This window comes from Neovison vison, chromosome 12 (genome assembly GCF_020171115.1).
Source record: "Neovison vison isolate M4711 chromosome 12, ASM_NN_V1, whole genome shotgun sequence".
Lineage (NCBI taxonomy): Eukaryota > Metazoa > Chordata > Mammalia > Carnivora > Mustelidae > Neogale > Neogale vison.
Window position 1 is genome coordinate 13,748,434 of NC_058102.1, and position 24,078 is coordinate 13,772,511.

The window sequence follows — 24,078 nt, forward strand, 5'->3', positions numbered from 1 at the left end:
CTCTAAGTACCAGGAACCAATGTAGGTACTCCACATATATTATCTGTGGTCCTTGCAGAACCTGGAAGTACATTTTTTCAGCCCCTTTTGGCAAAGAGCTCACTAAAGCTCAGAAGGACTTGGCAAGGACACCTGAGGGCCAGTGGCTCAGGTGGGACTTGAAGCCAGGACTGCAGTGTTTCAATACGTAAACAGCCTTCCCTTTACCATGCTCAGCTCTATATGATTGTGACCCTCAGGGTCCTTCCTTAGCCTGGAATGACCTTTCTCCTTTTAATCTGCCCACCCAAATCTTATTCATCCATTAAGACCCAGCGCAAATGTCTTCCTCTGGCTCTCTTGGTTGGAGAGAAGTAGTCTGTTGCCATATTTCCACAGGAGTTTACTTGGGTTCCATTTGGGGCACATCCGCTACTGTCTTGTGTCTCTCACGCACATAAATGGCTCTATTTTTATTTGCTGAGTGTTCAAAGTCAGCAGTTCTATCTCATTCTTTTTTTTTCCCCATTTCGTAATAACCATCCATGACATGTCCTAGATGTTCACTAAATGTTTATTGAATCAAAGTATAAAAATTCTGTCCAGAAAGGTTGTTACTAGGTCATGTTCTCCGATATGTTTGTCCTTAAATCTTCTTCCGTGATGCCGTACAGGTGACTGTTGGTGGAAGATAGAGTTGACACACTTTGCCCTCACTTGTGCCTAGCTTTGTTGACAGCCACTAAACTTCCCAGGTTGCAAGTTTGCAAGTGACATCTTTTGCCTGCCTGAGTTGTATAAGCCGCAGAATTTTATTTGACTGGATCACATCTCCTGTTCCTTGGCTAGGTCTTTCTCTCCGGCCCCCTTCGGCTTCCTCATTCTCACCTGGCACATTATCCCTAGTCTACAGAAGGTGAGCGGACTACACATTGAGTTCTATTAGCTTGGAGACCCACATACAAGCTCTTCAGAATCATGCCCAATGAGGAGGCTTGTGCCTAGGTGATGGGGTCACCAGCAGTCAAAAATTTCCTAAGTGGAATGGAATTGGATCTCTCAGGGGCTAAAAGGTTGCGTTTTTAACAGGTTCTTCCATTTCTCTGGTGCCTTTCATTCAATGACACCTTAATACAGAGTTAATTGAAGTGGAAAACATCAAGCGCAAAAGCAGAAAGCAAACGGGACTTTGTAAGATGTTTATGATTTCTCTACCCTTTGATGAGGCATACATTTAGAAGTCACAGGCAAACAAAAACTTTATGTTTGAGATGTATGAAGACAATGTGTCCCAAATCTTCCTGTCTGGAAGAAAGAATAATAGTACCCAAGGTAGGGAACATTGATGATCATAAGGTAGGTCAGAGTCATTAGATCATATGCAAGACTTTTTGGTACAGGTCAGTTGGTGGTTGTGCCTAGGTCTTAAACAGCTATGAGGTAATTGACAGCCATAGGATCACAGACTGTCAAAACTCAGAGGGACCTTTGGGATTATTTTGTGAAAATACTTCACAAACGTGGATGTCCAGGTCTCAGAACAGTTGCGCCTCACCTGAAACTCGCATGTTGCTTATTTCTAAGACTGTGTGTCTGTAGTAATTGCTCAAGTTTCACAAAGATGGCCAATAGGGAGGGAAGAAAACCATACAGATGAATCATGGCTGTCAATACAGGTGTTTGAGAGTCAACCGTGTTCTCAAGTTAGGGTTCACTGATCATTCTTAAATGGAGTTTTTCTTATATAGCCTACACACATAATGTTATTTCCAACTTCAGTCATGTAGAGATAGCCCCAAAGATATTCTTCATGCCCAGGAGTACAGAATCTAGCCTGATTCTTAATACCTTTCTGAGTTGTCTAATACCATAGCCATTGTTTAGCAACTTAACCACTATCATGAGATTTTTCTCAAATTTAATTTAGTTTTCAGAGAAACAGCTCTCTTCACACTGCTAATTAATCAATTTACATAATATTTACTTAGCATATACTTAATTGCACCAATAACAACGTGCATAAACAGGTTTGGGAACAACCATAACTCACTCTTGGTTAGCGTACGGCCCAGTGGGCAGAAACAGGGAAGTGGAGACATCCCAAAGAACTTCCTGGACCTTGTTCCACATGCCCCGTGCACCAGTCCATGTAACAAACTCTGGGGGGAGACCAGGGGATGGGCAGGAGGCCCTAATGTACTGTAATCCATTCCCACCCTTTACAGACCCTGGAAAGAAAGAAAGGTGACCTGGTCAAGTCTTACGAACATCCTAATGGCAGACCTTCTGTCAACCACATTAATGGTATCTGAGTTCTTCTCTGTGGATTGCTTCATCCATTTGGGCTGCTCTTACCGAATATCATGCACTACACGCCCCATTTATTTCTCACAGTTTTGGAGACTGGGAAGTCCAGGGTCAAGGCCCCAACAGATTTGGTGTCTGGTGAGGGACTGCTCCCTGGTTCATAGCTGGCCATCTCCTTTCTGTGTCTTGATATGGCACAAGGGGTGGGAAATCTCTCTGAGGTGTCTTTTGGAAGAACTCTAATCCCATTCATGAGGGCTCCACCCTCCTGAGCACATCACCTCCCAAAAGCCCCATCTTCAAATATCATCCCATTACGTTGATTAGGTTTTAACGTAAGAATTTGGGGCAGACACAAATACTCACCCAACAGCATCTGGTAAACAAATCTAGCCAGTGAGTTTATGGGGCTGTTGCTCCTTGGGCAGCAGCAGGTAACTATGTAACCTATAGAATAGCAGTGTTTCCTGACTGACACCGCTCCCTTTAGTGTAGTGGTGACATGATATAGAGCTCACAGACCTAGTGTGTGAAATCTGGACCAGAGCTCTTTTCAGTGTGGCAAGGAGCAGGGGACTGACCCTGCAATCCTGGGCTTCTCGCCCTGCCATGCCCCCTGATTGCCGGACCCTGTGTAAGTGCTCTGATTCCTGGAGTCGGGTGATCCTTTATGTCCTCCCACTTGCTTAACCCAGTGCATTGATCAAAGGTAGTTCAACAACGAGAGCCTCTGATACATTTTCAAAACGCAGCAGGAAACAGATAAAATGGGTGGTTTTCCCATTTCTCAGGTTTCTGAGAAAACCCAGACATAGTAGAAGCTACAGGAAGTGAAATGATGATAGGAATTGGAGGTCAGTATGAGGGTCCTTCTGCCTGAGTTCAGCCAGAACTAATGCAGAAACTGGCATACAGGGGAGAGAGAGAGAGAGAGACCAAATGGAATGAGGAAGGACGGGCCACAGGCTGCTGGTCAGTTGTGCTGCAGATCAAGGTCAATGTGAAGGACCCAGACCCTCGGAAAAATGGGTGAACTCTTTCGTCCTTGACTGTTCTTGACTCTGCACATCAGCTGTAGCTTTATGAAGTCTAACCTCTGGTGCTGGGGTAATTTGGGGTACTCTCTGGGAGACCCAGCTGAATGTATGTCGCTGTCCAAGTTAGCAAGTCAGCGAAAGGACCACATCTCAAAGCCTAGCCTCTAAGAGAATTCCGAACCTTTACTTGGTGACGACAAAGTCAGCCTGTCCTTGCCCCACCACTAGAAAGTGGAAAATGGGAAACAATTTTCAAAAACTCATGTGTAACCATGAGAGTGAGAAACCATGTAAGAAGTTTGAACAAACAAAACCAAACAGGCCCTGTGTGCACAAACATTGTTTTATTTATCACTCATTTATAGCTTACTGTATCCTCAAAGGGTTTTAGGCCACTTATAAGAAAAGATATAATACGTTATGGACAAGGTTCACTGTATCCTACACTGCTTTTAAAGTTGAGCTCTGAGCTTTCTGGCAGCCAAAGTAAAAAAGTCTACTCAGGGGCCACCTGGGTGGCTCAGTTGGTTAAACACCCAACTCCTGATTTTGACTCAGGTCATGATCTCAGCATCCTGGGATCAAGCCCCACCTCAGGCTCCCCACTCGGGGGAATCTGTTCTCTCTGTGCTCCTTCCCCAGCTTATAATCTCTCCCTCTCTCTTGAATAAGTAAATAAATCATTAAAAAAATTAAAAATAGGTCTTCTCAGAGGATTCCTGCTTCAAAAGAATACATTTCATTTATTTTCAATGGACTCGGGTTAATCCTGTTGTTTGGTTTGAGAGGAATTTCTCACCAGGGACTTTCCAAGAGGAAGAGTGGCCTGGTGGACAGGGTCCTCAGTAGGATCTTGGCACTAAACGCAACGGGAAGTTGTGTAAAGCTCTTCAGTGTCCATCGGGGAGAACTGGGGGGCCAGACCCAGGCGTTCAGCACAGACCCAGGCAGTGTGGCTCAGTTACGCAGCACCCTGCGATCCCCTCTCTAGCCTTCAGCCCGTCACCCCCCACGGTGACTCCGCTCTCCCAGGCCTTTGGCAGGAGCTCAGTAGCAGATCGTGCAGGCTTCATTTCTGATGGCAAAGGAAATGGGCATTTCATCAGTCACAGTCCAGATGAATTCTTCTTCTTTGACAAAGAAGAGGATGGAAGAGCCTACACTTCTGAGCTTCCGGGCTTTGAGAGTCTGTCGTTTTTACCCGGTTGTCCTTCTCCCCGAGATGGGCGTCGTTTCCCTCCTCCGATGGCTCTGACATGTGCTTCTGACAGACACCATGCAGCCCGGGGCCTTCTGACCTATTCATTCTCAAGCAGCCTTCAGCCCTCAATAAGGAACACGTGTCATCCCAGGCAGATTTTTCACCTGCCACTTGCTACTAAATCGGTGACCTTTTCCAGATTGAGCCTCAACAAAAGCTTTTGTATGCAGCCCGTCCACCTGAGACAGACACGGCAGAGCTGCCACCGTTTGTTTCCCGGAGCCTTCAGCATCGTGGGCTCCCCGTTCATCGGCCGCTCTTTCTTCTTGCCCTGGCATTCCTCTGGGCAGAGGGAAAGTTCCTTTCTGGCAGGGTCTGGTTCCTCCTCCCGTCCCTCTCGAGCCCCTCATCTACTTGACCGTTGTGGGGGTCTCAGCACGACTTGGCGCTTTACCACGGATCTGTCTGTGGCCTGGCCCCTCCGTCGGAAGGAATGTGCCAGTGAAATAGCGCCTTAAGGTTTTTGGCTTTGTTGTTGCTGTTTACGACTCAGAGCCCAGTACGGTCCCTGGCACATAACCGGCGCTTAAGAAATGAATGTTGGATGAATGAGGGAGGGGATGGGTAGATGGCTAGGTGGCTGGCTGGATGGATGGATGGATGAGTGAGTCTAGATTAGAATGCTGGCTCCTTGTTCAGAATTACTTGCTTATCTACACACACACGCACATCCCTTCTTTGGCTCTCTCCCACCACAGCCCAATCATTTCTGGGACTTTACCAAACAAAATTATTTTCCTCTTTTGAATTGGAGGCCTCCATTTAGTCTCCATCAGAAAGGTTATCAAGACTATTAAAAAGCAAGGTCTTGTGCTTTGTTCCTGGTGATCTAATACCATGCCAAGAGAAGACCATCAGCTGACTATTATAGGTTCGTTGCCCTTGGCTTGCTAAGAAAGGACTGTCTCCAAGGGGTCAGCGGTTGAACAGGCTTAGAGAGAGTGACTCAGCTACCAGAATCCCAGTGGTTTATGTGGCTTGTCTGCTATTTAGCTTCTGCAAGGGTCGTGTGAGAAGAATGAGTGGAAGGACGTGAGTGAAGCCGGGGTCCATCCCCGCAGCCCGGTCCAGCTGTTGGTTTCAGCAGCCTTCCTGCCCACAGTGGTCCTGAGCAGCGGAGAAGGACCGTTTTTGTTAAGAAGCAAGGGTTCTGGTCTCTTCGCAGCTGCGTAATCTTGGGCGTATTGTTTCCTCTTGTGTAACTCCGTTCCATCTGCTGTGCCATGAAAAGGTTAGACGAGATGATTACTAAGGTTGCTCCAAGGGTAGTATTTTTAACTCCACTAGGACCTCTTTTGATAAACTGTTCTAATGTCCTTTCAAAGTCAGCCATTTAGCATGTCTCTGTTATAACGTGTCTCAGGCCATGCATTTGATCACGTGCTTTGTCTTCTTGATGTACCTGTGGCCTTCTGGAGGGGGAGGACTCTGTCTTGTCTATTGGCTTGTCACCCAGAGTCAGACCCAGTGCCCAGGACTTGTACCTTCTGTGGACAGGGCAACTCAGCTCTTTTCCTGCACTTGGCTACCTGTGGATTGAGTTGCGAGTCTGCAGTGAAATGCCCCAAAAGACAGGGGGCTTGTGCCAAGTTCATAAATCATCCATGCATAAACCCTGAGAATCTCGTCACTCTTGCATACTGTCCCTAACACTTCTCCAGTATAGAAAGTTTCTTTTAATCTCCTCTCCTTCCCCTTTTATCTTCATCCCAGGAAACACCACCTAGCCTTCGGGGTCACACTTGGATCCCAGCTCCATCATTCGCCTGTGGGAACCTGGGCTGGTTGCATGTATTTCTGAGCCTCAGGTTTCTTACCTGTAAATAAGAGGCTAAAAGTCCAGGAACGTCACAGCACTTGACAAAGTATTTTTTAGCCTAGTGTTCTGAAAATAACAGATGCTTAATTCGTGTTCCGTGCAACCAGAGGAGAGCACACCTAGGAAGGACAGAGCACCTGCACCACACAGCCCTGGTTGCAGACCTTCTCTCTGCTTCCATTTCCTTATCATTCAGATGACAAGTCCGGGCCAGAATACTCCCCAAGCCCCTGCAGCTTAGGGATCCTGGGCCATGCTCCTGCAATAGGGTCTTATGGTTTTGGTTTTGGTTTTGTTTTTTTAGAGTACAGAAAGTCTCATCCTCAATGCTGGAGTTTCCTTAGACCCAGAGGGACTTTTCTAAACACAAGACATACACTTTTCTGAAAACACACAATTTTCTTACATGAGCCCTTGGCCTTATGAGGTCGCTGACAGACAGGAGTGTGGTTTGGGGCTCAGCTGTCCTACAGCTGTGGGCTGCTGTGGCCAGCAGATGGTTTTGGGGGTAAGACTGGCCACAGATTTCTCTCCTGAAAGGATGTCCATCACAACCAGCCACTTGAATCCGACGTTGGTGAAAGAAGTAGGGAGACCTTGGTTTTTCACTGGCAGTGCTAGGGAAGCCAGTTAGAAATCTCATAGTAGATAGAACATCTTGTGAGTGAAAGGTGGTGGCAGGCGGAAGGGTGCTGAATGGGGGCTTTGGAGTCGAGGCTGCTTAATTGCAAATGTTAGAGAAAGAGCAGATACATTGACAGTCTAGAACCCCTACCTTTAGCTCTCCCATCAGCTCTCCTTAACCCTGTACCATATGGTAGCTTTCTACTGTGATGGGGGAGATCCCTTTTCTGGCTTCTCTCTCCTTTGTTCAACAGTGAAGCATCATGGGGCCCAGCATTCTGCCTTGGTCTTCTCCATCAGCCTCTCCTTTCTGCAAGCTCATGCTCTTAAATACCATTGGTGTCCCAGTGATAATCCAGATCCACAGCTTAGATTCAGCCCAGGCTGAATTTAGGCAAAACAAGAACTCAGGATTCCACCCAAATGGTGGTATACCCATGCTTTGGGATAAGAAGGTGCCGCTCAGCAACAAGAAGGAATGCAGTATTAATGCATATAACAACTTGGGTAAATTTCAGAAACACTGTGCTAAATACAGGAAGTCAAACATAGAAAACTCCATGTTCTATGATTGTGATTCTGTTTATGTGCAATCCTAGAAAAGCCTGTACGAGAGTGTGACAGGAGGTCAGCAGCAGTCGCCTGGAGCTGGGGTTCAGGGAGGTAGATCGCGTGCAGAAGGGCCACAGGGAGACTTCAGGGTGTTGGAGCCGTTTTGTAGTTGTTGGTGACGATGGTTTCATGACCGCACATGGTTACAAAAACGTCAGTGAGTCTGTTGAATTCTACTGTACTTAGGTAAAGCTTGAGGGAAAAGAATGATCCCCATCATTTCTCCTCTAAGCTGCTAGAGAGATGGGGAGAACAAGCTGCTCTTTCCGGCCACGGGTTGGGGGAACCGGTGGGGTGGAGAAGAATCTAGAGTTCGGGATGGGACATCCCAAGTCCGAGACACCTATTAGATGTCCCAACCAGAGAATTGAGATGGGCGGTTTAATTTATACTTCTGGGACTCAGTGTGGAAATCAGACTGGGGACAACACGTGGGCAGTATTTAAAGCAGCGGGCTGGACGGAGGTCACCAGGGCCACAGGCCAGTGAGTGGGGAGCGGGAGAGCTCTGGGCATTGAGGGGAGGTCTCAGGGCTCTGGCGTCAGTGGGAAAGACTCAGTGGGATCAACCATGTAAAATATCATTGGCTTATACCAAGTATTCCTTCCATAGTAGCTTACATCATCATCAGCTTTTATGTTGGTGAAATTCGCGTCCTTTCAACCAATTAGCCATTTTTAAATGTGTGATTCAGGAGTGTTTAGTCGTTTATGGGGTGAGGCAGCTGTCACCTCTCTCTGGTTCTGAGACATTCTCATCACCCCGGAACACCCTGTACCCAGCAAACTGTCACTCCGCACCATCCCTCCCACTGTGCGCTGTTCACCACTGACCTATTTTCTGTCTTTATAAATTTGCCTACTACATGAAAGGAATCCTACAGTATGTGAGCTTTTGTGTCTGGCTTCTTTCACTAGGCATAACACGGCCAAGGTTCAACTGAGTTGTAATGTGCATCGGTGCTTTGTTCCTTTCTACAGCTGAGTATGTTATTTTATTATTATTATTATTATTATTATTTCATGTCTCCCCACGCTGACGCCAGAGCACGTGCGGGAGTTCTTGCCCGAGAACTTTCTCCCTTCATCCTCTTCACCTAGTTGTCCTTTCCTCCTCCCTGTGCTTGATTTGACTTGTGTTGGGGGCAAGTCCCACCTCCTCAGAGACTTACCCCACACCCAGCAGTACCTCTTTGCCATCCCCCAAGACACATACGTAATGTCATAAAGTTCCTTTACCATCTGTTTCCCAGAGCCTGATCCAGACTTAGGCTAACTTGTCTGCACCGCACTGTTCCCGGCAGGAAGAGAGCACTTCGGTGCTCCCCAGGGTATGTGGAGCCCTGGGGGATCCAGGGCTATGAGAGCAGCAGAGTCTGCCCCCGTTCCCACAAGCCCTATGCCCTTAGTAGATGGCAGGCCCCTCGCCTCCACCTCTCGGTGGGGACGGCCGTCAACCCAGGCATCCCACGGGCACACAGATCCCTCAGAAGGTGTTTGCTGACCGTGTTGTGTGTCTGCAGCCCTTACCTCTCTGCTCATCTCTAGGCTTGCCTGTTTCCACTGGGCTACTTCTAAAAGAAAGAGCGAGAGAAGAAGGGAGGGAGGGAGGGGGAGAGGAAGAAAAGGAAGGAAGAAAGGAAGGGAGGGAGGGAGAGGGGAGGGAAGAAAGGGAAGGGCAAGGAAGAAAGAAAAATAAGACCCTTGATTTCTAACCCCTCCGAGCATCCCCTGACCCATCTCCCACACAGCAGCAAGAATGTTCTTTCCAGACCGAGACTCCAATCACACTGGCCCTCACTGACTGTAGTGGGGGCTGTGTAGCGCCCCCATGCTGTACCACCCCCGGGGCACCGTCCGCATTGTCTTCTTTGCACATGGTGCCCGGTGTCCTGTGGCCAGACAGTCCTCCCTGCCTCGGGCCCTTCAGCTGTGCCCCCAGTTTGTCCTTTAGGGAGAAGCCTCCTTACTCTGGCCCTGGCCTTCAAGACCCCACAGGTCTCCTCCCACCTCCTCTGTGGGCCGTTAGTCCCTTGCGTGGTAGTTTTTCCTCCTGACACCAACTCTCGGAGGACACCAAGTGGGCAGCCTACAACTCAGATCTGACACTACTACCTGGAGTTGGCGTCAGACCCACAGGCTCTCGGACTCTCTCCCTCCGTTGGGCTCTGCCTGTGCTGTCAGACACCAGGCATGAGTATCGGGCCCCCGAGTAACCCACACTCCCAATCGAGTTGGCTACTGAGTCAGGGCCTCCCTCAACCCCCATCCTCACGTAGCTTTGCTATTTGCTAGATCACAGAACCTAGGAACTCACTTTACTTACTATTAGTGGTTGATTTTAAAGACTACAACTCAGGAATAGCCAAATGCAAGAGATGCCTACGGCAAGGTTGTGCGGAGGATTGTGGAGGTGCCAAGCCTTTTCCGAGGGTACCATCCTTGAACATGAAGATGTGTTCACCACCAACCCATAAGCTCTCTGAATCCCATCATTTGAGGTCTTTGTGAAGGTTTCATTAGCTAAGCGTGGTTGATTAAGTCATTGGCCATATGTGATGAACTCAGTCTCTGGCCCCTCTCCCCACCTTAGAGGCTGGGCAGTGGGGTGAAAGTCCTGAGCTTCTAATCAAGACTTTGTCTTTCTGGCAACTAGCTTTACATGCAGCTCTCTAGGGACCCACCAGGAGTCACCTCATTACAACAAAAGGTGCTCCTGTCACCCTTACCACTCAGGAAATTCCAAGGGACAAAGACCAGGTATCTTTCCATGACACCATATCCTTCATCCTTGTCAAGCTTCCCATTGCAGAGTCTTAACATACACTGTCTCCCTGCCTTGGTATTCTTCCCATCTTCCTTCAGATCACGATCAGATCCTTCTTTCTTCAGATGACCTCCTTGACTGACTTCCCCTCTTACAGTCCCTGGCAGCACTCTGACCTCTGACCTCACCTTCCCCAGCCCTTCAGGATCAAGTTCCACACTTGTTGGTGTGACTGTTTAGCAACCTTGCCCTGTGTCATGGGCTGAATTATCTCTCCCAAAATTCATATGTTGAAGTCCTAACCACCAGTATCTCAGAATGTGATTGCCTTTGGAGAGAGAGTTTTTAGACGGGTGATGAAATGAGGTCAGTAGGATGGGCCCTCATGCGTTATGACTGGTGTCCATATAAGAAGAGATTAGGACACACAGAGGAACCACGTGAAGACACAGGGAGAAGGCAGTTATTTACAAGCAAGGGAGCAAAGACTCAGAAGAAACAACCCTGCCAACATCTCAGCCTGGGACTTCCAAATAAATTCTGGCCTTTCAGCCACCCCATCTATGGTACTTGTTACAGCAGCCCTAGCAAACTCATACATCCTAAGCTGCACTGAGGGCGGGGACCATCCCACAATTAACCCACCATTGCATCCCCATAGCCCAACCTGGTGCTTAACTAATATGTATTCATTCAGTAAGTATTTGCTAAGTGGATGAGTGATTGACCTCATGGCAATGACAGAGATCTTCGAAATAGGAAGTTTCATTAACCTGGTACTGAGTAGTGTACCTGGTACTGGTACAGACTGGTGATCCTTCATTATCTTAGTATCTCTCTTCCAAACTTCTTCTCTGTCCCTTCTGATTGAATGAGCATCCCTCCATCTCTGTAATCTGCCCAATGACCAACCTTAAGAAGATAGATTTGGTCCTTAAGCTTCCTGACTGCTTCTCAGACATACCAAAGCCTCTTTTGGCAACTTCCACCTTCCAGACCATATCCCAAGAGTAAAGTTTGCTGAGTGTCTGGCCTCCACATATATAGAGTATTAGCAAGCAATAATGCTGTAATCTTGGGAATATTATATGAGGAAAAAACCTGAGTAATAGCTACCAAAGACCAGGAAATATTTACTAATAATGGTAACACTTGAAGTTGAACAGTAGTTAACAGTTTACAACATTTTTATTTTATCTTAAAATAACCACATGAAAGACCTAAATGTTCGACATGAATCCATCAAAATTCTTGAGGAGACCACAGGCAGCATCCTTTTTGACCTCAGCTGCAGCAACTTCTTCCTAGAAACATCACCAAAGGTAAGGGAAGCAAGGGCAAAAGTGAACTATTGGGACTCCATCAACATCAAAACCTTTTGCATAGTAAAGAAAGCAGTCAACAAAACCAAAGACAACTGACAGAATGGGAGAAGATAATTGCAAATGACATATCGGATAAAGGGCTAGTATCCAAAATCTGTAAAGAACTTATCAAACTCACCACCCAAAGAACAAATAATCCAATCAAGAAATGGGCAGAAGACATGAACAGACATTCCTGCAAAGTAGATATCCTGATGGCCAACAGACACACGAAAATTACTCAACATCACTCGGCATCGAGGAAATACAAATCAAAATCCCAGTGAGATACCACCTGACACCAGTCAGAATGGCTAAAATTAACCAGTCAGGAAATGACAGGTGTTGGCAAGGATGCAGGGGAACCCTCCTGCACTGTTGGTGAGAATGCGAGTTGGTGCAGCCACTCTGGAAATAGTATGGAGGTTCCTCAAAAAATTGAAAATAGAGCTACCCTACAACACAGCAATCGCACTACTGGGTATTTACCCTGAAGAAACAAATGTAGTGATCTGAAGGGACATGCGTATCCCAACATTTAAAGCAGCAGTGTCCACAATAGCCAAGCTATGGAAGGAGCCTAGATGTCCCATCAACAGATGAGTGGGTACAGAGGACATCTTGCTGTTTGCAACAATGTGGGTGGAACTAGAGAGTAGTATGCTTAGCAAAATAAGTCAATCAGAGAAAGACAATTATCATATGATCTCATCGATATGAGGAATTTGAGAAGGAAAACAGAGGTTCATAGGGGAAGGGAGAGAAAAATGAAACAAGACAAAACCAGAGAGGGAGACAAACCATAAGAGACTTTTAATCTCAAGAAACAAACTGAGGATTGCTGGAGTGGAGGAGGGTGGGAGGGATGGGGTGGCTGGGTGATGGACATTGGGGAGGGTACGTGCTATGGTGAGTGCTGTGAATTGTGTAAGACTGATGAATCACAGACCTGTACCCCTGAAACAAATAATACATTATATGTTACTGAAAAAAAAAAGTACAATAAAAAAAACCCACAAGATGGAAACAGGATGACTTTTACCATCATCCACTTTATTTTCTTATTTTTATTTATTAAAATTCAATTTATTTAACATATATTGTATTATTAGTTTCAGGGGCAGAATTTAATGATTCACCAGTTGCATATAATACCCAGTGCTCATGGTCCATCAGGGGCCTTCCTTAGTGCCTGTCTCCATTATCCACCTCCCCTCCAGCAACCCTCGGTTTGTTCCCTATAGTCAAGAGTCTCTTATAGTTTGCCTCCCTTTGTGTTTTTATCTTACTTTTCCTTCCCTTCCCCTATGTTCCGCATGTGAGTGAAATCATATAGTATTTGTCTTTCTCTGGGACTTGCTTCACTCAACATAAATACCCTCTAGTTCCATCCACGTCATTGCAAATGGTGAGATTTCATTCTTTTTGATGGCTGAGTAATATTCCATTGTATGTATACTCCCATCTTCTTCATTTGTCTTTCGGTAGACATCTGGGCTCTTTCCATAGTTTGGCTATTGTGGACATTGTTGCTGTAAACACTGTGGTACCCCCTTTGGATCACTATTTTAAAGAAATAAAAACTAAAGCTCAAAAATCAAGTAGTTTTGGTCCAGGTTGCACAGTTAATACAGTTGACTTCTGATGGGGTTGAACTGAATAATGATGGGCTAGGGGCATCAACATTCCTCCCCATCCAACATCCTCCCCAACCCTGCTCAGGTGAAAAATCTACATATAACTTTGGCTCCCCCAAAACTTACCTACTTATTGCCTGGAAGAATTACTGATCATGTGAATAAGTGATTAGCACGTGTTTTTTTATGTTACATGTATTCTATCCCGTATTCTTATAAGCAAGCAAACTAGAGAAAAGGAAATGTTAAAATCAGAAGAGAAAATACGTTTACTGTACTGTACGTATTTATAAAAAAAGAATCGGCATGGACTTGCCTGTTCAAACCCATGTTGTTCAAGGGTCAACTATAATTGGAAAACCCAGAGCTTTTGTCGTGGCCTTAGAATCATACAGATAAGTGCTTTTTCCTGCAGGCCCAGTAGGAAGAGTGAGATGCTTTCTCCTAGGTGTTGTCACTAGTGAGCCAAAGGAGCATCCCTAAATGAAGTATCTGAAAGATGCCAGCAAATCGTGTTCTCCAAAGAAGATCCAAGAAGTCCATGGATGGAGGTTGCAGCTGGATCTGGGCCAGCTCTGCTCCCCTGGCTGAGGCCTCGTCTAAGAGGGGACAGCAGCCAGGCGTCCTAGGAATCAGTGTGATAAGAACAGCCTTGGAAGAGAGCCCAGCGACTGGCCCCGTGTTCCTTTTTAGTTTTTCCCATTTCCAAAGACCAAAGATCAGGAAAGGAAGAAGAGAGAAATCATTATTTGAGATCGAGCAGGAGTTTTTTTAAACTGTAAATTAAGTGAATGTGGGCCCACATGGGACTGATTTGAGAGGGTCGGGAGCTGAGGGGGACTTGTTCTTACTTCTTGGCAGATGCAATCGTTACCTGGACCTTTATTGGATTGTAGACTCTTTTCTGAGCCTCGGGCTGTCCTTCTGTTCTCCCTAGATGCCCTTGGGTAGGAAGTGCTCTCAGCTCAGCGCCCTGGGATTGATGCTGAAGGAAATTAGTCTCGGAGCACCTGATGGACATCAGAGATTCTGCAGGATTCTGGGCCGTGTGGGCAGGAACAGCTGTGCGGGTCAAATACGCCTTGGCCAGACTTTCTACCCACTCTCTCGTTTTGGAGCCTTGCCCACAGTGGTGGCACTTGGAGAGGGAGATGCCTTGCAGATTGTTCCTAACACGGAGTGTAGGTGTGGAAATGCAGGCTTTCGCACAGAGAGATGTGAACACAGCCCAGGCTCTGTGGTCCCAGCCACTGGTCCTTGACAAGTGATGTGACTTCTCTAAACCTCGGTTTCCCTTCCGAACGATACAGATAAACACAGTGCTCACCTCCTGGGGTTGTAAGGTACTCAGAGACAGGGCATGGAGAACTCATACCCCAGTGCCTGGGCAAAGTGCCCCCCGAAAGGGGGCTGCCCTGGGGAACAGGGGCCCCCATCAGTGGGCAGCTGGGTTCATACAGATACAGTGCAGGTGGAGGAAGTATGGGCATGTGGACAGTACAGCAGGAGGGGGATGCTGAGAAAGCTCGTTGGGGCGTACAGTAAAGGTGTACAGTAAAGACCGCTCACAATCGGGTCGGAAGGGAGCTTTAAGACCATCCAGTCTGAGGCAGAAATCCCCCTCCCCCAGCATGCCTGCTGAGTGACCTCCCTCTCCAAAGGTCCCCAAACCTGTCATGCATGAGAATTAATGGGTGTGTCTTTGCCAAGAAATCCCCGGGCCTCCCCAGCCCAGGAGAATCTGCTTCAGGGAGGTGAGGGATAGGGCCGGGCAGATGATAGCTATCCCATTTGAGAAGCTTTTTGTAGAGATCATAAAATCCAGACTGCAGGGACTGGGTCTGTTTCCTACAGTGCCTTGTCTCCAGCAGTTGGCACGGACCCCCCTGCACGGTGGGGTCTCAGTGTATACCTGCTGGGTGAGGGCAGAATCGTGCAGCTTCTTCCAGAACCAGGCAGTGTTCAGAAGCTAGAAAGGCAGCTTGTTTCCGTCTTGCTGAACTCTAATGGAACTCTCACAGTCTTGCTTCTAAGAAGCAAAATCTATCTTCTTCCAATCTTCACTCGTTCAGCCTAATTCTACCTTCTGGAGTGACACAGATTCTAATTCCTCTTAGAAGGGATTATCCTTCAGCTATTGAGGTCAGCAAAGATGGGGTCTTTATCTCTAAATGAGATCAGGGTTGCCTGAACAATGAATCAAGCTTCATCATGCACCCCCAAGGCAACCCAATGGTCGACGGAAGAACCTTTTTAACTGGAGCACATGGGTTCCAACTCAAGGCCATGCAGTATGAACGAGAGACACAGAAACCTGCTCGAGGGTCTCAGTGGAGCCCCATGAAATAGAAAACCTTTATCATTTTCCAGGGGAGGGAAATGAGGGACAAAGAATTTCCCTAAGATTACCATTCCAGTGCAGGAGAGCTAGAATTTGAACCAGGTGAGAATTACCATTCACGTTCCAGGGAAGACAGGGCAGTCAAGTTAAAGAAGCTTGTGCATGGGGAACATAGCCAGCATAGAATCAGGGGCAGCCCCAGCATTGGGTGGTGTTTCCCTAAACCCCGTGCTCCCCTTCCTGGGCTCCACCTGTAAGAGCAGGCGGTCCCAGAGTGAGTCCTCGGACGGTTGCTGTGCCTGTGAGTGTCTGTGATCCCCAAGTGCATTTAGCAGAGCTGAACTCAGGCTGTAGGATCTGTGAAATGTGCAGGTTCAGAAACGGCCCTTTTCAACCCATTCAGGTTGCTTAAATACCCTTTTGTGTGGCATCTTCTACGCGGATGCTTTATCCTTCCGCACCCACTGGCTGGGGGCACCTGGGGCAGGCACGCAGCAGTTCTTAAAGGATGTTTAGTAGACGGTAATGTGATCCTGTATGTGTTCCTTATTATTAGCCATCCTGCACCCAGACATGCCCTGAATGGTACTATTAAAGGCTTTCCTATTTTAAAGTAGCTTATTAGAATAAATATGAGGTTGGGAAGTCATGTTGCTTTCTCTGCTGATACTCCGGACAGCCCCTGGTTATAACATTTTAATATTCCCCTGCTGGTGTGAGCAGAACTGATTTGATATGCAGCAGTGGTTGGCAGACTCTCTCTGTGCATCGAGGGGCTTTCCTGGGGGTGGAGATAAGGAGACAGCCCCGGAGCATCTGCGATCAGAGCTATAACTACCTGTTCCTGGTGTTTACCTGGAGAGTTAACCTGTAAGCATCCACTTCCATCCCGTTCAGAAAGAGTTTACCGGCTCCAGATGGGCCGGGATGGTCGATGATAGATAATACTTATTTTTCATCCTTCCATCCACACTCTGCTGGGCCCCGGAGCACTAAGCTTTTTAATCAAGGAAGCAAAATGATCAGATTTGCACTTTCAAAGTGTTTCTGCGTAGGCAGAATGGAATGGCAAGGCTCCCTGGAGGGAAAGGTGATCCAGTGTGATCTGTGAAGCCATCTGGGAAGGAGATGCATTGAGGGGCTGATAGAGCCAGGCAGAGGGCGGGTTTGAGAAACCGCGGATCAAATCGGTGGGATTTGGTTATGGCAAGGATGTGGAGAGCAAGGATTTAAGAGTAGAAGCTCTGGGAAGTCGTCTGAGCTGGGTTGGAGATGGGGGATTGACTTTCTGTCCATGGTATTTGAGGCCACTGGAGTAGATCTTGTCATCCGGGGAGAGACTGTAGAAGAAGAAGAAAAGGGAGCTAAGGACGGGAGTTGGGGAGCACCAGCATTAAGGGGAGGCAGGGAAAGAATGTTCAGAGCGGGGGAAACAGCCAAGAGACTAGTGTCACAGAAGCTGATAACTTCAGAAAGGCCCCGGGGGGTTGGGGCTATGGCCAGCAGGACAGGGCGGGGTGGTAAGACCACATTTGCTGGGACGCCTCAGACACCATGCACAAAGTGACCATCACTATTGGAGGTGGGGACGGGGCAATGCCTCAGGTGAGCACCTCCCAGGACCCATGCACTCGACCTGTGTTGGGTGATCTGCACATCTGTTCTTGGAGATGGGAGATGGCTTTTGTTCTTGCCTTTTTACCGTAAAAAAAAAAAAAAAAAAAAGCTCAGAAAAAGTCAGACCCTGGCCAAGCCCCGCAGAACTGGGGCTGGAACCTTCCTCAGCCTGGGTCGCAATCCCTTTGCCTTTCCAATTTGCCATCCGGCCTTGCCTCCCACCTGGTGGCCAGGTCGGGCCTGTCCGAGCCGTCCGTGCCCCGCGTGCCCCGTGGAAGCGTCACCATGCCCTGCTCCTGGGACCTCACCTCCCCGAACAGAGCCCTGCCTCGAGCCCGAAGCCACGGAGGGAGGGAAGGAGGGGAGTTCCCAGCCTAGAGCCATCCGTCTGCGGGCTGGTGACACCGACACCAGGGCCCCAGCAGAATAGCAAGCTTGTTCGCTCTTGTCTGGCTGTTAGTGGTGATGTATGAATAAGCAAAGAAGACAGCTTCATTTTCATAAGTTAACTTGTGCCTGGAGTAAGGAAGACGGGGAACAGCGCACTTAATCATAACCACAGGGCCGCACAGAAAACAATGACAAAGCCTTTTCTGTTAGTCACGGTGTTTTATTGTAATAACTCCTAAGAAGACGAGACGGTGCGGAGGGCTGAGGGAGGCAGCACGCCAGCAGCCCGGGTCCTCCCCCGCACCTCCCGCAAAGAGGAGTCCCCTGAGACTTGACCTCTTAATGGGGTGGCAGGCCTCCTGGGCTCGCATCGTCCAGGCTAAAGCTTTAGACGTGGACCACTGGAGACCAGATGCCACCTGGTTTATGAGCTGGGGTTGGCGGGGCTGGGAAGGGTGATTGTCACCAGGGAGTGGCGGGGCCTCTGCCTGGAAGGGTGTTGTGTCGTGAGGCTGCACTGTTCTCAGGGAATCCTGGGCATGTGGAGGGCTTTGTGGACGAGGCAGGGGGAGGCCACCATCGTGCACCAGAGGAGACAGTAAGCGCCCCGGGAGGCGCCCCGCCGGCACCCCCCACCATCCCCCGCCTCCATGATTCCTTGTCCTCTGTTCCTGCGACTTCTCGGTATTTCTGCCACCACGAGGACCATGCTCTTCCTAATTGTTTATCTTCCGCCTCTTCCAGCTGCCTCTGCGGCAACAACCGTGTTTTATTTGTCTTTGATTCCGTAGTCTGTTGTGTGGTCTCTGACACAGCAGACCCTCAGCCCATGCGAAACTAAAGCAGCGTCTAGGCAGAATAAGGACCGGGTCAGCTAAGGAGCCGGGGAGATGGGTAAAGCCGTAGATGCCTGAATCCAGGCCCATGGGACAGAAGGGCGGGGGGTGGGAGAGGGGGAATCCTGGCTGTAATGATAGGAGCAAATACGTACTCAACATCGTACCGGTTTTCCAGGCATTGTTAGTGGTAACACTTGAATACGCACAAAACACAAAATTAACTTGTACCTCAAGAGAAAAAAGTTAATGCTAAGGTATGTCCTGTGTTTTAAGTTCCCTTTATAAGTGAATGAACTCGTAGGCACTGAGAGGTTAGGTAACTTGTTTGAGGTCACACAGCTAGTAAGCTGAGGAGCCGGGATTTGAAGCTGGACAGTCTGGCTCTGGCATTCCTTTTCTTCATCAATTCTCTGTCCTCAAGAAGTGTAACACAGGAGGCTGCCACTGAGTTCTGCTGGTCTGTGGGCAAGATTTAGATGCCTTCATAGCTTATTGTGTGCTAGGGAACCCCACAATGAGTCTCACCGCCTACTGTAGCAGGAACAGAGCTTCCAGACCTGGATCAATAGTTCTCGGACTTCAAAGTGCTCTCCAATTACCTGGCTCTTTTGTGATGCAGATACCTAGACCCAATGGCCGGAATTCTATTCCGTCCCCCGAGGGCTGAAAGGTGTGGAGTGCTCTATGACTGATAGCTGCTTTTCACCAGCATCCTCCGGGCTTACCTGGAAGCTTCGGAAAGAGCAATTCGCTCTCCCCTCCTTCACCAAGATCGACTCCTCCTCCCACTCAGCTCTGTCTGGCGGGTCTGGCATCTTCCTCACCCTTCTGGGAAACTGCAGAGGGGGAGTGACAGCCCCTGGATACACCAGTACGCCCCCTGCTGTGCTGAAGTTGGAGCTCAAGGTCTCGGTCTCTAGAGGAAGAGTGAGAAGCACGGTGAACTTCAAGTCCTGTTCTCCAAACTCCCCTGCTCCCAGTCTGCACCTGGGCTGCCTTGCTCACGATGGCTGCAAACAACTCTTTTGCACACGCCAGCCCTCTCATAAGGTTTAAAAAAAAATCCTTCATTAGCAACAGGATAGCGGTAATTTTAGTACCCATGGGTTGAGGAAATGCAAATTGGTAAACAGCTTCCAAGCCTTTGCTTTGCTTTTTTAGACAGATCTATTAGCTGCTCTGTCGATGATTAAAATGGTAGCAGGGTTTTGCAAGTGGGCTTGTGAAGCCCCTGCCCCATTTGGTGCGTCAGGGCTGGAATGTATGGAGTGCTGTGTAAGTGGTGCCTGGTGAACTAGCATCATCCGGGCTCATCTAGAAGCCTTGGAGAGAGAGCAGGCCCATCCACAAGGGTTTCTTTGGACATCATCTAGGACAACAGTTAGGTCCTTCTAGAATTCACTGAACTGTGGTCAGGGTTTTGGCATGATGAATACCTACAGTGAGTCCTCTAACTTGCAATAATAGGTGATACTTTCCTCATTTTTTTTTTGTTTTGTTTTGCTTTGGTTTTTTTTTGTTTTTTGTTTTTTGTTTTTACCAACAAATTGGTTCAGTATCTGCGAATGGGGAGTTCATATCCTCTGCTAATTCTCTCATGCCTTGACACTTCTAAATAAGAATTCTGGGAGAATGTGTGGATCTTGGTGAATGAGGGGAGGGCAAATGCTCTGCAGCTTCGAAAATGCGGGGATACTAACACACACACTAGTGGTACAGGGCTCTGAGTCGGGAGAGGGTTATCCACGAGATGTCATGGACTTAGCAGACATTTATAGCATTGATACGCAGCCCTTGCCCTTGGACTGGTGGAGGGGGGTATATTTTTACGCATGTGGTGTGGGTGTGCCTGCGTGTCACCTGTCTGTCCTTGATGGGGCGTAAGTCAGCTGATGGCCAAGTGTCAGGAGTGTTAGGTAGAGCCGTCTCCCACCTCAGGGGCGAGCCAAAGAAAAGGTTCACACTCAGGGGTGTTCATAGCTGGCTTTGGGCTGGAGACACGCTGGAAGGGATTCCGGTCAGGAATTGGCCGAGGGTAAGGGCACTTCCTGCCAAACGAGAGCCGTAGGAGCAAGAGCCGAGGGAGGAGAACCGAACTGTACATTTTCTTGTGGCAGGAATGAAGTGTGGTTACATAGAGAAAGCTTCTGAGGAAGTAGATCAGGGTCAAACATAATGCATGGAACGCCAGAGCCCAGGATTTGGACTTCAGGTGGTTGAAGAGGACCTCGCCCTAAATTCAGTGAAAGACCATTCCCCCTCTTGTCATTTCTGAGCACGTCGTGCCCTCCATCCATTATATTGAACCTGGGGTCCTTGTAATCGTGAACCAACTCCCCCAAGGACTGTGCCGTCCCCCGCTCCTCTCCCCAGCCTCCGTGCAAGATCATCATGTGAGCTCTCGAATGAGGTCCCGGCACACGACTTTCTTAGCTGAGGACAACCTGCCTTTCAGATCTCACAGTGTTTGTGAGCATCGCAAGCTTGTCGAGGTGGAATTGATCCGCTCTTGCCCGTCCTGAGTTGGTGATGGGTTTTTCTGAGGGATTCTACGTGGTATGGATGTGATCGTATACAATGACAAAGTGGGTGGTAGTATTTTTCCCATGTGTCTAATTTATGTATTTGTGCTGGGGTGATGATTTAGATAGGAGCTTGATAAATTGATCAAATAAATTACACCGGACCCACACAGCATCATTTCAGGGAGCTGTCATCACACCAGGGAGGTTCTATATCACGCAGCGTGGGGTACCAGGAGAGACGCTCTGTTTTTCTTAACATGTTGCTGGGCTTTCATTGGGTCAGAATGGTCTGTATTTCTCAGATTGGCCAATAAAAAAAAAGATTTTAGCCCCAGAAGGAATCGGTTAGCTGCAGAAGACAGTGATTATGAGTCATGGGATACTTTGCAAGTTAGACCTCAGTTTTTTCCCCTATACCATGTGAATTTTTTTTTTTCTTTTATTCCTGCCTCCAACACTTGTAGTAAAGGTAAGCAAGACTGCACCGAGACAGTGGAAGGAATCTGGGCATCAGACAAATACTGAACTATGTGTGGGCTCCCCCATAATTGTGCAGATCACAGTCCTGGGGAACCTCGGGTTCCTGGTCTATAAAATAGTTGATTGTTGGTCCAAGGGAATATCTTCTGTAAGAGGTGTGGTAGGGTTGTCTCGTGGAAGGCAGTGGGAGCTGAGGCCCTGCTGGCCCCACGTAGAAGGCCTGGGGTCCCAGGAGCGGGATGTCTAAGAGCTGAAGGGGAGGACCGACTCACCTACGATGCTGAGTTACTAAGAGGCCTGGCTCACCTGTGCTGTTGGCCCCGGTGCACCAGACACGCAACTCCAGATCCAGTGGGTATGAGAGGAAGAACGCTGTGGCGGGGAGCTGCTGCCGTAAGGGGGCTCCTGTCTGTGAGCCTCCATCTCCCGCACCAAGGGCACGTCTTCCCTCTGTTGGCAGCCAGTGGTCTCCGTGGATGCCTAGAAAGCCAGCAAACTAGCATCTGGTGGGGACACTTGCAGCTGGAATTTGAAGTGTGCCAGAAGCACAGAGGCGTTGCTTGACTTAGGGATGGTTGGACCGATGGTTGCCTGGTCTGTTGGGGCTTCTGGCTTGATCAGAGAGGAACTGGGTGACCTTGGGCAAGGTAATTAGCTACCCTGGGCGGCCTCCAGGTGGCGGGGCTGGCCAAGTGTGAGAAGTAAAGACGGTCCTACACGTGAAGCCCGGAGATCAGGGCCTGGCACTTGCTAACGAAAGCCGCGGTGGTGATGACCCGCCGTGACTGTATCTCCAGCTCGGCGCGCACTGGCACACGCAGCCTGGCTTCTTCTAAGACCTTTGCTTTCTCTGTACTTTCCAGGTCAGCAGGTCCTGGGCTTGGTCGAGAACCAGAGTGACTGGTACCTGGGAAACCTGTGGAAAAATCACCGCCCTTGGCCTGCGCTCGGAAGGGGCTACAACACAGGTAAACCGTGAGCGTGGCGCATGCATGGCGGGTGTTTTGGAAGATGACATGAGGGCTCAGTGCTCCTTCCTCTGAGGGAGGAGGCAGGCAAAGCACAGGAGGAGGCTGCCTGAATTCTGCAGCGGACAGTACATACGCGACTGACCTTCTAGTTCTTTCTTAGAGCCGCACCCACAAGCACAGAGCTGTCAGACCTTGGCTGGCCGTGGCAGTCTCACCAAAAAGCCTTTCTCCTGACTAACCTTCAGACCTAGATCCTGTTGGGCTTTTTAAGGAATATGACCTGGAGGTTCCTTGGCCCTACTGATACAGAGATGGTTCTGCCGTGACAAAGAACCGCTCTGTTCTTCGTCAGATGTTTCTGCTTCTCAGCACCACAGAAATTTATTTTCCTCACATTCCATGTCCGTGTTAGGCTTGCTGCTCTGTGCTCACCGTAGGCATTCAGGATTCATCCGGATTCAAACTTCTTCTACAGGAGTTGGAAAGGAGCAGATGTCCTGTTGACTCTGAAAGTCTCTGGTCAGAAGTGACGTAACTTCTGCTAATATCTCAGTGGCAAAAGCATCTCTGTGAATGATATCATTCATTCATTCATTCATTCCGTACTCAGCAGCTGTATCTGGAGTAGTTAGGGTGTCCTAGACCCTGTGCCAATGGGCCACATATGGCCCATTACCTCACAGAGCGTATCGATAAGAAACGAGAGCAGCCTCCCTCTCCTTAAGCTCTGGCCTGTCCGTGTTTGGTTTTCACCGTGCTTCTGGATCCTTCTGCGCTTTCCCCTTCATCATCCTCTTTGCCACTGCTTTGGCAGCCTGTTCTCAAAGAATGCAGGTGTGTGATCTGTGTCGACTGGAACTTGGAGCTTGGGAAGCAGTAGGTTTGGTCAGGCCCAGAAGGACTGGGACCTGGCATTTGAGACCAGCTGTCCTGGGGTGGGGTGGGTGTCTGGGGATGGTGCCACCCATAGGGTTCTGAAGCCTAAGGCCAGCCTAAAGTCAATGCTGAGAGCTGAGGGTAAGACTCCAGAGAGGTCAGGTACAAATACAGGGGCCCCAGAGGCCAAAGGGAAAATGGAAAACAGTCAAGCTTCCAGAGGTAAGAGTTCAGACATGGGGTCATCATGGGGTCAAAGCTGGAGGAGGACAAGGAAAGAAAGGTTCAGAGTCAAATGTCCTGAGGAGCCAGACAGATGCCAGTCAGGGAGCCCCATGAAGGCCGTCCTTTGAGATGGGGGACATGCCTTAGGTGACATTTGCCAGAACATCCAGGCATCCTCACTCTATGGAATTTTTCCCTGTGACACCTTCCAGACTTAACAGCCCAGAGGGGTTGCGGTGGAAGAATTTGAACGAGCAACCTTCCACCCATCTCCTGGAGGCGCCCCCCGCCAGGGCCACCAGCTATGCTGGGCACGAACGCTTGAGTTGCTGGACGGTGAGGAAGTCTGAGCAGCCCCCGAGAGAAGCCAGGCCGCTCTGAGCAGTGGCTCTCCGTTAGCTGGTCTAG

General features: G+C 48.7%; 1 protein-coding gene across 2 annotated transcripts in view; it reads left to right on the top strand.

Moving 5' to 3' along the window:
• The window catches only part of LARGE1 (LARGE xylosyl- and glucuronyltransferase 1), a 533,441-nt gene that overhangs the window by 393,127 nt on the left and 116,236 nt on the right, over positions 1-24,078 (top strand). For both annotated transcript variants that reach the window (XM_044228337.1, XM_044228338.1), the window contains one exon: positions 22,462-22,566. In XM_044228337.1, coding sequence (XP_044084272.1) covers positions 22,462-22,566 — 105 coding nt within the window. The remainder of the gene's footprint in view (positions 1-22,461; positions 22,567-24,078) is intronic.